The sequence below is a fragment of the Malania oleifera genome, chromosome 5, assembly GCF_029873635.1.
Source record: "Malania oleifera isolate guangnan ecotype guangnan chromosome 5, ASM2987363v1, whole genome shotgun sequence".
Lineage (NCBI taxonomy): Eukaryota > Viridiplantae > Streptophyta > Magnoliopsida > Santalales > Ximeniaceae > Malania > Malania oleifera.
The window spans coordinates 30,972,850-30,987,136 of record NC_080421.1 but is presented as its reverse complement, the minus strand read 5'-3'; the positions used below and the strand labels follow the sequence as shown (position 1 = coordinate 30,987,136).

Genomic DNA, 14,287 nt, shown 5'->3' with positions numbered 1-14,287 from the left:
TCTAGTAGGTTAAATTCAACTCAAATTCAAGTAAAATCGAGTAGTTGAGCTTTAGTTAAATACGTTTTTAAAATTATTCTATTTACCTACACAACCCTCAAATGATCAAATTTGCAACCCTAGAAATCATTAAAAATGAACTAACCTAGTGTGTAACAGCTTTTTAATTCTAGAGCTTCAATTGAAATGGTTACATTTTGCAAAATACACAAATTCAAATTTAATGTCAAACATTCATGCTCTCGTGAAGAGAAATCAATTAATCACACCACTCACCACCACCAAGGCAGTAGAATGTAAAAAATGATGGAAATGAGGACTCATTTTTGAAGCCGTTTCATTATACATTACTTTTTGAAGCTCAAACAATGTCACAGCAAATTGCATGGTAGACTGGAAGCATTGCAAGGTCAAAAACAAAACTTTCTTCAATACATTTTACCCCAGAGAGAGAGAGAGAGAGAGAGTACAAAATGGGGATGAGCATTTAAAGAAAAAAGGGTTATCTACAAACAAGTTAAGACACTGCCAATCGACCCGTCTGCCCCATACAATTCCATGATGATTCAAGCCGCAACAAATGCAATTTCTCAACAAAGGGTTCTAAAATCTCAGCCTCTTCTTCTGGGGCGAAGGCCATGCAAATGCTGAGCTCTTGCACTGCCTCACCATACTCCCTAGCATTAATAAAATAACAGTCGGTTGAACAGAAAGAATTAGAAAGGAATCATCCAATCCATCAACTTGAAAAACACAAAACCATTTCAGACATGATAGAGATCTCACCTATTGTAATACAACATCATGCCATGGTCTCTCCTCAGAGCCCAATTATGTGGCTGCAGAATCAACAATCTTTCTGAAGCCATGATAGCCAACCTAAGGAAAAGTCAAAAAGGGTTAGTGTGCTACACACAAAAAAGTTGCTCTGATGGAAAGATAACAAAATGTACAAAATTCATTGCCAGTAAGCAAAATTTTATCAGTAGTGCCAAAACAAGAAGCATGTCAACAATAGTATTTGTAAGTACAGCATTTTTTATATGCTCCAGGGTGCAAAATCATGCATATGCCGTTCCATGAAAACGTTAGACAGCCAAAAGTATCACTCAGCTGCCCCAAGCCAGGAAAAAGAACAAAGATTTATTATTTATTTTAAATCGCAACATTTCAGGCTTGACAAATTGTTTGTGGGAGGGGAATTTTGATTAGAGGTTAAACAAATGGCAATCAAGAGAGCATGAGAGATTAGAAAGAATAAGAACAGACAGAAAAACAGCTAGTTCAGAGAGCATAAAAGGAAAATGCAACAAGTGGACGAGAGTTAGGAGACAAAAGTGTGGAACCTTCGTTCTCGGCCAAGGGTAAGATGGGGAGGGGAAAAGTTAGGACCACATATCGACATGACTCAATAACTCTGATGGTACAAGGGGCTAAGTATAGGTTGTGCGAAACTGCTTTTCTAATCGTTCCTCGTACACCTCTTAGAACTACCTTCAAAGAAATTTCAGACCTTGCAGTGGCAGCAGAGGAAAATAGAAATTAGAGGATGAATCATACATGGATGTTCAATGTTCATCATTGTGCATTTGTAGGATGAATCATACATGGCTGTTCAATGTTCATCATTGTGCATTTGTACATATAAGAACAGCTCAGTTAGCAAAGAGTATGTTCTCAATAATAAAGAAGACTGCTTTGGTGATAGCTTCTCCAAAGCATACACCTGCAATTAAAAGGAGCTTTTGGCCCTTTGAACTTCTAGTTGGGAGATAATTTTCCTCCCACGATTACCTAAAATAACCAACAAAACTGCTTATCTAAAATTTTCCTCTCAAGCTCAAACTGCACTGAAAATGCAGACACAATCAGTAGGCCAGCTTAACCAAACACTAGAAGCTTACATGGCTGCTAATCCAATAGGAAATCAATACACCGCCTGTAACAGTGTACTGAACAGTCCACTCCACTCAACATTGAAAAGCCTCATTGACACTTGCCAACAAAACTATGCAGAATATAATGAACAAAATAGGAGATAATTTTCTAAATAGTGGATTACGAGATTTATTGTCCAAATATGGATCAGGAGATTTATTCTCATAATGGTCTTATTTCAATTTTCAACGGCAAGTGGGCAACAAATACACTGATGGACAGTTGGACAACAGCTAATTCTAGCTGAAATAGCATTTAAAATTCGAGATCCACTATAAGACTGGATAATCAATTGTTCAACCAGGAAATGTTGAATAGAAAATTAAAAGGGCCGCCTTAAATCAGTGCCAAGTCACAGTTCAATAATTGGGGGGCATTGTTATTTTGTTCCATGTTGACTTCCTAAAATGTCATCAAGTTTCAGAAAGGAACAGTGAGAAAAACCGCAAAGATTGGAGTCAAAGTATGTGCCTTTCCCTGTATACGTCACACAAAGATGGCTTATAAATCATTGACTACAAAAAGTAATCACATGGAACAGTCATTGACTCATCTTCAATGCTGCTTCTTGCAACCATCATATACTCTTACAGGATGTGGACTTAAAATGTCCAGAAAGAGGAAACAAATCACGCAGTTCAAAAGTGCTGAAGGGTAACAACTAAAACAATGAATTTAGGATGTAAATGCACCATCTTTACTCCATTACCTTTTTTTTTTTTTGAAAAAAAAATTAAACATTTTAGTTCACTAAGTCGGCAAGTTGTCCTAAATCAACTGGCTGAAGTTTAGAACAAACACACCCATCTTAACTATACTAGTGAGCCATATCACACATTCTATGAAATAATTGGGAAAATAAAACATAAGATCATCACCTTAGATCTCGAGGCCTCAACAAGGGAACTTTTGAACCATCCATCTTGCTAAGCTTTCCATATGCATCACGAGCAGGCCTAAGTGGAGAAGTCAACATCAATCCATGATTCATTCTTGAAGCACGTTTCCAATGAAGTCTCTGCAATATTTTATCTTTTCTTACATTTATTTCATTTTTCAAGGGGAAGGGAGTTAAGCGAGCGAAGTTCAAGCATGAAAAATAAGAATAATGGAAAGATTACAAAAACCAGATACAATAAGCTCTCCCCTGTATATTTATTCAAAAGTAAGGAATTATTAGTAGGAAAAGAACATACAATCAGGTTGGCCAAAGCAATCCCAATAATGTCTCGGTTCGAGGCAACGTCAAGCCCTAACAATGAACTGCTGCTTAAGTCTGAGGCCCTTGATCGAGGGTCCTCTACACATCTTCCATTAACTATGGCAAATAGGCTGTGTCCAGATGTTACCTTGAACAGCTCCTACAAGACAAGTGAAATTTGAGGATTTGACTCTTGAATTATTTGCAGAAAACATGTCCATCTAAGATGCACATTGGTGATACTGATACAACCATATAAGGAGAAATTAAAAAATTATGTCAAGCAAAATTAACACATCCCAAGAGCAAGATCATGGGAAGTAGAACTTTGCAAGATCCAACACACCTCTAAGCTTTCTGTTTGAGGCCAAATTAAAAAATCTTCTCCCACTCGAGATCCCACAATTGTCACTCCAAGTCGTCGACAAACCTCAATATAAATTATGCTTAGCAAAATTGCTGTAAACAAAGGAATCACATAGTCAGCTCACACAAGTGTCCAACAGAAGGGGAAAATAGTCAGCTCACACAAGTGTCCAACAGAAGGGGAAAAAACAAATATGCGACATGACAGATGTACAAAAGAGGCAAAAAGAAGTGTTACCACTGCCGCATCCCGAGTTTAGTACTGAGTGCAAATATGAATGCTTCGAATCAACAAGCACAGACGACCTTTTGAAGCCTCTTGCCTCGAAAAGAACTAAATTTACTGCCTCCAAAACTTCAACCAAATGGCAACCAATGTCCCTTGGGACAAGCTCTGCTTCCACTTCTTTGGCTATGGTATCCAACTCAATCAGCCATTCAAATATGCTCTTTCCAGCCAAAGGCATTGCCTCCAAACATTCCCATTCTTGCGCACCAGACGGATTTGAAACATCCCTCCTTTCGTTAAGAAGTGAAAAAGCATCCATCTCTCGGTGAAAAGCCAAAAATGCCTCATCTTCAGCTGCAATGTACAGCAAAGCCTGCACCATCACGAATGGTACAAAATCTAATCTGAGAGCAGCAGGGATACATGCATTGTCATGCAGAAGAAAAGAAAGAACGATTTTAGTTACCTCATGAATGCCTAATTGATGATCTTATGATTAAAACATGATTTATTGATTATCTTGAAAGAACATATTCTAGACAAGAGAAGGAAAGAACTAACCTTGGCGAGAGAGATGTTCCTGTCCTTGGACTGAAAGGAGATCTCTTGAGTAAACTTTTCTCTGGCGGCCTTAAGAACCTGCAAGTTGTAATTGCCCGCAGGCATCAATAGGGAGCATCAGGACCAGAAAAAAGCAAATGGGAATATCACCATCATTATATTAATAATAAACCCAACGAAAAGAAAGACAATCGGAAAAACCCCAAGGTCTCTTAGTGAGCACAGCAATTGGGCACACAGTACACACACGCACGCACTCAGGGAGAGAGAGAGAGAGAGAGAGAGAGAGAGAGAGCAGAGAGCATAGAGACCTCCTGGTAAGAGATGGGACGGGAGGGATCCCTCGTGTTTAGACTGCGAAAAACAGGAGAAGCTGAAGCGGATGCCGATGCAGCTGTTGCACAAGCGAGAGGGGAAAGGCTCCTTGTCCTTGCATTTTTCTTCCTCCCTTTCCCACTCCAATTCTTACTGGAACAACAAGGATGAGTATACCCGACGTGACGATCGCCGCAGATTGGAATTGCCCAAGAAGCCTTGGCGGCTGACGTCATAGTCATCGCAGGATGACAGAAGGTGGCCAACAAAGCGCACAACATCTCCTTCTCTGTAATTCTTTCTTCTCTTTCAACAATTCCCACTGCAATTTCTTCTTTTCTTGTAAAAAATCGACGGAGAAAACTCAAAAAAGAAAGAAAAAGAAAAAAGAAAAGGACAACGATGACCGGAAATAGCTCTCAGCAATGAGAAAGTACAACAACAAGAATAGTTTTACTTCAATTGACAAATAGTAAGTTCAAAGAACCGAGGACGATCGACATCGACCATCAAGCGTCTTCCTCGGCACATTCATTAGAAAAAAAACAGGGTTTGGTCACTTTGCAGCAAGAGGGCTTCGCGCGAGGTGCCATAGACTTGGGCTCGGAGGAATACCCAGTTCCAACGAAGAAGGAAGACGGCGACAGCGTAAATGACAAGGATGAAGATGAAGATGCAGATGCAGATGCAGATGCCGAAGCTGATGTGAGAAAAGCGCAAGAATGACGAGATGAACAAGAAGAAGGGTTATATATACTAAAGGATACGAAGCAGGAATTCCCAAGATCCATGATATTTATGGGCCAACACGCAAAGCTCGATTGACGCTGCAGATTCCACGGCATATATGTACCAAAACTTCTTCTTTCCTTCTTCCGCCGTGGTCTTTTTTCCTCAATTAATTATTCATTCTCCCCGACAGCAGCCAAAAAGAGGAAGAAGAAGCAGCTTCTGATGCAACATTTCTGATTTTTCCGTATCAAAATCGGTGCCCCCTTTCTCCTTCTTCTTCAAATTTGATATCCTCCTGATCCTGTTCTTGTGATGTTAGAACAGAGAGGATGAGGCGGAGGCGGTGGTGGTAGGAACAGTGCTGTGGTCAGTGTAGAGAAGATAAATAAATGAAAACAAACAGATAAAGAGAATGGGTTTGGAAAACGCACAGCGTTTGGCCGTTTTATAGTGCTTTATTCATCTTCTCTCTCTTGCCTTAGCCGTGAAAAACGACAATCATACAGCCTGTGGACAAAATATTGATAATCAGTAGTGTAATATTCTTAGAACATTTTATTTATATTATACTATTTTTCAAATTACTAATTAATTTTTTGCCCTTTTTACAAGAGTTTGATTGTGGGATATTCTCATTAAGCGTTCATTTTTCAAATAAAAAATTATTAAAATTGAATTTTTATTTTTACAATAATTTAAACCATTTTTACATAGTTACTTTTTGCGTATGCATTTTTTGTATATAAAAAAGTTAAGATCATAATCAATATTAAAGTTTTTACGTTATGCATCGAATCCTTCTATATGTTGTATGCATGTCAGTGCATTTGTCAAGTTTTGTGATTTACTTTTCTCGAAAGAACTAAATTATTACTGTACTGTGCATCTTAGAATTCTTTCTTTCCTCTTCTCTTGATCAAAATTGGTCATGTGTTGAATATACTCTGAGCATATTCCATCATTTGTTATGATAGCTGTCTACAAATTCTACTATACACGTAAATAGTTTGATTCATACTATATTTGTACTATATGTACAACTGAGTCATGAGAAGACTCCATACTACCAATCATAAATTTTAGACATTTTAAATTCTTATGCTAAATTTTTATTAGTTGAAATTTTTATTACTGCATCTTATTGGCAACTCTTTGTTACATGTGTTTTGAAAAATATATATATATTCAACGAAGAGCTCTTGCATTAAGGTTACATTTGGTCACAAATATCTATTATTAGGAATATATTAGTTACAATAAGTTAATTACTATCGATTACACAAAAAAAAAAAAAAAATCTTGCTACTATAATAGAAATAGCAATGTGAAATATTTTATCAACTGATAACAAGAAATAGATAAGAAATAAATATTTCTAAATTTTATGATACAAATATCTATTTTTTTCTTATTAGATGTTGAATAAAATAATAAGGAATATATATAGAATAATTATTGCTTCCGTTCACAATTTTTAAAATAGATTTTATCTTATTTTAAAGAATAGCTACATTGCGAACCAAAAATAATTCCTTTTTTAATGTAACTACATTTCCATTATAATTTAATAATTAATATAATTTTATTAGTAGACTTATTATTATTTTTTTTACTATTACCATTAGACATAGTTAATTTCATATCTAAGAGATTTGCTCAATTTAAGAAGTTTGCTGCCCAATTTTGATTCATGAGAAATGTTGTTAATCTAATATAATGCACAAAAATATTCAAAGAGATGTGTTTATGTGGGACGTTAGAACTGGTCTTTCACCAACTGTGAATGAAAACTAATTTTTTTTTTTTTTTTTTCAAAATAAGGCTTTCAAATTGATTTTGGATTCCTACTATGCAAGAAATTTAAAACCAGTGAGATCTTATAACCTCTCTCTCTCTCTCCGATAGCATATGAAAAGATAAATACACGATAAATAACACTCATTATAGGGTCAGTTCTGATACCAAGTTAGATTATCACTTTGCCTAAAAACTTAAATTGTTAGGTTGTGGACGACAATGTATATCAACCTTTAACACACTACTACGACACCACTAAGTATCTTCCCTTCCACCCTCTCCCCTTTATTCCTTACTCTCTCTTTTTGAAACTCACTTGCATATAAAATTGATTTCTACAGGTGACTTTGTTTGACTTTCAAATTGTTTAATGGAGTATGCTACACTATTTAATTTTTCAATTGCTTATACATAGATTTTCTGCTATTCCTATTGGTTGAATAGGTGGATTTGAATTTTCCTCTAAGACTAATCCTCTCTTCTATTAGGAAAGACCTTATTAAGTCAAGTTCCATTCTATCCTTAAGCATGTCTAGCAAATAAATATATATACATATATATATATATATATATATATATATATATATATTATAACATGATTTTGAATCAATTTAAACCTAATTAGATTATAAATGAGACAAATTTATGTAAAAGCATTAACCCAATAAATCTAAATACAACTTAATTATTCCATTTCACCTCATTCCAAATTTAATTTTAGTTTAACCTTATAAAAGTAAAATTGATATGCCTTCTAAAATAAGATTTAAGAAATAAATACAATCTTTAAATCTATTAGATTTTTTATTGAAAAAAAAATCAAATATTATACTATTTTGTAAAAATGCTAACACTCAAACATGGTAAAATTATTAACTAAGACTAGGGGCGTTGTAACGACCCCAAAAATATTCCGTAATAAACATAAAATAATATCATCATATGATACCTCTGATACCACAATGCAACATTCACGGACCCAGTGGTGTTCAGGATAATACCATCCCATAATTAATTTAAACAGACAAACAATGGAAGCAAAATGCTCTTCTAATATCATACACGCCAGAGTACTAGCCCTCAACCTCTGCATCAAGTTCTTTCAAAATATATTACAACCCAAAATGACCAAAAGCAACTAAATATAACAAAATAAGGTCCTACCAACACTCACTCTCAATTAGCTCGTCTAGGTCCCACCCTAGAGGTCCTAGACTCAGTTTTTTGTAAGCCTTGAAAAGTTGATATATTTACTGGAGTGAGACACTTTTCAATAAGACGGAATAAATTATTATCAGTGTGTGGTTAACATGAGTTTCAGTGAAATCAAACACATTCTTTAATTTACTTTAGTTGACAAATATAACATTTGTATATTATAACTCACACCTATACAGTTGAAAATATACATTTTCTTCACAATATAATTAGCTCAGTAAATAATATCATTTGCATAAATTCACGTATATGCGTAGAAGAAACCCCCTCTTGGACAAACAACATCATCATGTATAAACCCCCATGATCGGCTTGTGTGGTCTGAAGACTGAACTTAGTCATGATTGGCCGCAAAATCAGAGAATCCTATCTGTCAGTCCGATTTGCCTACCTAGTCTGGTTCGGACTCTAGAGGGGTACAACAACTCTTTGCGGCCAAATTGATTGTTTGAAGGTGTACACGTCTCACTACCATGTGGCTACACTAACTCATTCACTAGCAACTGTACCGTGCTCTCATCACATATGGTCCTCAGAGTTCTTAAAGCATATGATGCAATTTAAGTAATAACAACTGTAATATAATCTCATTTTCATAATTCAATATAAAACATGTCATATCAAAACCTGGCATTCGGCCATCATGTCAAAACTGGGCATTCAGCCGTCATATCAAACCTGACATTCAGCTGTTATATCAAACCCGACACTTAGTCTTCATATCAAATTTCACAATTTCCACCACATTTCCAGTATTTCCATCAATCAATACAAATCACATTTCTGGTGTATAATATCATAAAAATACTCAAATTCAATTGTGCAGTAAAATATAAATAAATCTCATGCCACACAATTTTTGACTAATAAATCAAAATATACTAAACTGCCCGTGAAAAATATCTTTTCGTTGAAAACTAGGTCTGACCATCTCCATAGTTTTTATTCAACTCAAAATACCAGTTTAATAAGAAAAAGGAGACGATCAACCGTACTCACTTTGGTTTTCCCCAAATATATATATATATATATATATATATATATATATATATATATATATATATATATATATATATGATAACCAAAACCCATTGTTTCCATATGCCTGAATAATTCAGAAAATCATAACTAGTAATTCCGTATCCATATTCTCAATTCAATCGGTTCAATTTAGAAAACAAACTTACATAATTTATTCTCCTCACTTGTTCCTAAAAAATATGCCTAAAAGGTTCTTGAATCGAAATCCTAGCTCCCCTTTTAACATGGCTGATGAAGAGCTGCTGCAAGCCGAAAGGAGAAAGAGACGATCAGAGAGTGAGAAGGAGGGTCGGGAGACCTTATAAAAGAGAGAGATGCACGGGAGAATGAAACCCTAGCAGAGAGAGATTTGGGAGAGGAGAGAAATATCATGAAATGAATTTAAAACAACTTAAGTTCTATTTATAGATGAGCTGGTTCGTACAAAACCGTCGATGGTTTCAGCCTGAAATTGTCTAAGGTTTGACCTTTAACCAAACCATTTTCTCCTTATTTCTTTCATAGCACCTCTCGGTAGTTGAAACCGTCAATAGTTTTCCTAAAATTCCCAAAACCGTCAACGGTTTGATCTTGCCAAATCGTGCCCTGCTGAAACCGTTGATGGTTTGTCTAGTATTTAATTTTTGTTTCTTGTTTTTTTTTTGTTTTTAAAGAAGGGCGGCACCTCCATTTATTTATTGATAAACCCTCACTTTTGGTGGAGGAATAACGTAGTTACAAGATAATCAAAGGAGGAAACAAAAGACAAAACTTTAAAGGCTTCCTAAATACCAACACCAACATCCACTCAAAACAGGATTACAAATCCATTCAAAACAAAACAAAACAAGGACCTATAACACAAATATCACACAACAAAACAAACAAAAGATAAACAACATAAATCATAGACCAAAACCAATAGGAAATCAACTAAACATATCTCATATAAGGAGTACCCATCTTCTCCAATTTATACAACCCATTGATAACTCTAGGGAGTTGACTACTATTTGTAAACAAATTATTCCTCCCCCTAGCACCTTAACGAGTTAAGGCATCTGTCACTTTATTTCCTTCTCTATACCAATGCTTTATCGAAAAGTCTATTCCTTCCAATAAACCGATCAGCTGCTCCCAAAAATCCTATAAATACCACAAGGAGCACCTACTTGATCTAATCCAATTTACAACAATATTCGAATCGCATTCAATATCAATAGTAGTATGACCCAAATGTTTGCAAATCTTTATTCCTTCCAACATAGCTCTCAATTCAGTTTTATTATTTGAACAAGAATCAAAATATTTTGAAAAACCAAACATAAAAGAACATGTATGGTCTCTAAGGATGCCACCACCACCCGCCAGACCTAGGTTCCCCAAACTGCTCCTGTCCAAATTTAATTTCAACTTCCCTTGCCCAGGTTTTAGCCATCTCACACATTGCGTAGATTTTAATTCTTTTATTCACAATTTGCATTTCCAGATTCTGCAATATCCGAAAATCAGCATCCTTTAACTGAGTTATTCCTGTCATGTTCCTGCTCAAAACCTTCACCCAATACTTAATGGACAGCCACACATCTATACTACTCTCCAATTTCCCCTTCATTCTAGCCATACATCTCATTCTCCACAGCCTCCAAACTACTAAATAAGGAATCAAACCCATCAATGATCCCAATTGAGAAAATCTGGAAGCCCTATTAAACCATATTTGGACTCTTTCTTTCCAACTTTGTTGTCTAAGGAAAGGAATACCAACCTCCACCGAAACCTTCCTCCAAACCTCAGTAGCAAGGTCTCCCTTATTTAACACATGCTCCATATCTTATGGCTGTCTCATCTCACAACAATTACACGCCGAAGCAAGCAAAACCCCCACCCTTCTCACCTTTTCAACATTTAAGTACTCAAAAGCGGTCTTCCACATGCAGATAACAATTTTCTTTGGTAACCATTTATTCCAAACACACTTTGCTCACTCAAACTTTGGAGTTCTAACTCTGATAACATCCCATGCAGACTTTGTATTAAAGCAACCATACTTTTTCGGGAGCCATAACAGTATGTCCGAAGAGTTTCTAAGATTTCCCACATTTTCCATCACTTCTTTCACTTTATTATACCCCAGAATCCTCTGCAAATTTTCTACATCCCACGCATTATTGATAACCAAATCTTTTAATCTGATATGTGAATGTGCACCATCTGGACACTCTGCAAACAAAGGTCTAAAATCTAGAAACACAAATTCGATTTGACTACAAGTTCTTAAAAATTCAGTCCAACTTGATTAAGCTCAATTTGATTATAAATTAATATTAACTATATGATTGTGTATAAAAAAAAAAAATTGAATGCTTATGAATATTATGCACACTCACACAAAAATTCTTAAAATTGAAGCTAAGAAACCTCTTGATTAGAGAGTAAAAAGTCCTTTGAAATATTATCGTATTTTCTATAATTTTTCTAATTACATAAAGATGTAATAGAATAGGTATAATCTGTAGATAATGTGGCAAACTCAACCTAGCAAAATTGTAATGATGATATTTTGATACTTATAAGTATACATCTTATCAACCATTATCTCATAAAGTTACTTTTTGTGTGTGCACCTACCTGTCTTAAAAAAAATTAACAAATCATGAAAGTTCTCACATCACACGCTAGACATTGAGAGGATCTGATATATGCATGCATCTACATTGGTAAAAAATTTTAAAGAATATTGAGTTATTATTACATTGTGATCTTTTGTATTCTTCATTCTTCTCACCCTCCTCGTGGATCGAAAATTTTTTGTGTGTGCACCTACCTGTCTTATTAATTAATTTTAATTTACTTAATTATTATTATTATTATTATTATTATTATTATTATTTCTTTTAGGATTTCACTTACATATATTATTTTTGGAGTCATTACAGTGTAGCATCTAAGGATCAGGAGAAGACCACCTTCATTTGTCCTTTTAGCACCTTTGCTTTCACCAGAACGCCTTTTGGTTTGTTTAATGCTCCAACTACTTTTCATAGATGCATGATGAGTATTTTTTTTCTTATATAATTGAGGATATTTGTGAAATATTCATGGATGATTTCTCTATTTTTGGAAAATCTTTTGAGAATTATTTACATAATCTGGCTTGTGTTTTGCAGAGATGTGAAGAAAAGAAAATCTTTTGCTTAATTGGGAGAAATGCCAGTTTATGGTCACTCATGACACTGTTTTAGGCCATATAGTTTCTTTTGAAGGTATAAAGGTCGACAAGGAAAAAATTGAACTAATATCTAAATTCTCTAGCCCTAGAACAGTTAAAAGATATTTGTTCTTTTCTTTGCCATGCTGGCTTTTATAAGCGATTTATTAAGGGGTTTATTTATATTGCAAAACCTTTGTGCACTCTTTTACAAAATAATGCTGAATTTGTTTGGACTAAAGAGCTTTGATACCCTTAAGGAATCACTTATCACCGCCCCCATCTTGCACCCCCCACGGTGGGACCTTTCTTTTGAAATCATGACTGATGCAAGAGACCATGATTTAGGGGCTATTTTGGTCTAGTGTGTGAATAATGTGCCTTCTGTGATTTACTATGCCAGTAGGACCTTAAATGATGCCCAAAAAAATTACACCACTATTGAAAAAGAATGGCTTGTTGTGGTTTTTGCACTTGATAAATTTCGGGCTTACATTCTTGGTTCTCCTATTGTTATTTTCACTAACCATTTTGCCTTGAAGTATTTGTTGGCTAAGAAAGATGCAAAACCACGCTTATCCATTGGATCTTACTACTTTAAGTGTTTAACATCACCATCAAGGAAAAGAAAGGAGTTGAGAATGTGGTGGCTGACCACCTCTCTAGATTGCCACCCCTTTTTTGCAAACGTCAGCCCTCCTCTTGATGATAGTTTTCCAAATGAGCAGCTATTTGTGGTTCAAAAAACTCCATGGTTTTCTGACATAGTCAACTACTTGGTGACTGAACAAATGCGTTCTGGCCAGTCCACCAAAGATAGGCTCTAATTTCTCTATGAGGTACGACATTTCTACTTTGATGATTCGTACCTTTTCAAATATTGTTCAGATCAATTGATTCGAAGGTGCATTTCTAATGATGAATTTTCTTCTATGTTGAGATTTTGTCATGAGGGTGCATGTGGTGGTAATTTTTCAGCTAAAAAAATAGTTGCAAAAATTTTGCAAAGTGGGTTGTATTGGCCTTCCATGTTCAAAGATACTTACAATTTTTGTAAGGCGTGTGAGTCGTGTCAAATAGTAGGATCCATTAGTAAAAGAGACATGATGCCCCTTTTCCCTATTCTTACCTTAGAAGTTTTTTATTGTTGGGGATTTGACTTCATGGGGCCTTTCCTAGTATCCTTTGGTAACACCTTTATTTTATTGGCCGTGTATTATGTCTCAAAATGGGTTGAGGCTATTGCTTGCAAAATAAATGACCACCATGTTGTGTTTAAATTTTTAAAATCTTTATTTGCTCATTTTGGCATGCCTAAGGTTATCATTAGTGATTGGGGTACTCATGTTTGCAACAAAAAAAAAAAAACTATTTTCTTCACTCATGAAGAAATATGGCATCACACACAGAGTTTCCACCCCCTATCACCCCCAAACAAATGGGCAAGTTAAATTGGCAAAAAGAGAGATAAAAATCATTTTGGAGAAAACTATCAATCATAATATAAAAGACTGATAAGTTATGTAACAACCCCAACCCGCCACGGGGGCCCGGAGTGTTACTTTAGTGACGTCAGTGTACCTGATACCTTATTCATCAAATATAAACACATATATGGAGCGAAAATAAAATATAAAATCCTCAAATTACATTACCAGAGTTCAAACTAACTTTATACACATATATATCCATTTTCACA

The 14,287-nt window shown here is 35.2% G+C and overlaps 1 protein-coding gene across 2 annotated transcripts; it reads right to left on the bottom strand.

Moving 5' to 3' along the window:
- Positions 1-323: 323 nt before the first annotated feature.
- On the bottom strand, positions 324-5,771 carry LOC131155774 (uncharacterized). 2 transcript variants are annotated; one of them, XM_058109166.1, is made up of 8 exons: positions 4,607-5,771; positions 4,296-4,373; positions 3,744-4,107; positions 3,486-3,598; positions 3,135-3,299; positions 2,817-2,956; positions 787-879; positions 324-677 (listed from the first exon to the last, which is right to left on the bottom strand). In XM_058109166.1, the coding sequence occupies exons 1-8, from the start codon at positions 4,889-4,891 to the stop codon at positions 518-520; spliced, it is 1,398 nt and encodes a 465-aa protein (XP_057965149.1). In that variant the 5' UTR covers positions 4,892-5,771; the 3' UTR covers positions 324-517. The 2 variants fall into 2 exon arrangements, with proteins under 2 accessions (XP_057965149.1, XP_057965150.1); XM_058109167.1 differs by lacking the exon at positions 4,607-5,771 and having other exon boundaries at positions 3,744-4,088; positions 4,296-4,359.
- Between the last annotated feature and the right edge of the window lie 8,516 nt (positions 5,772-14,287).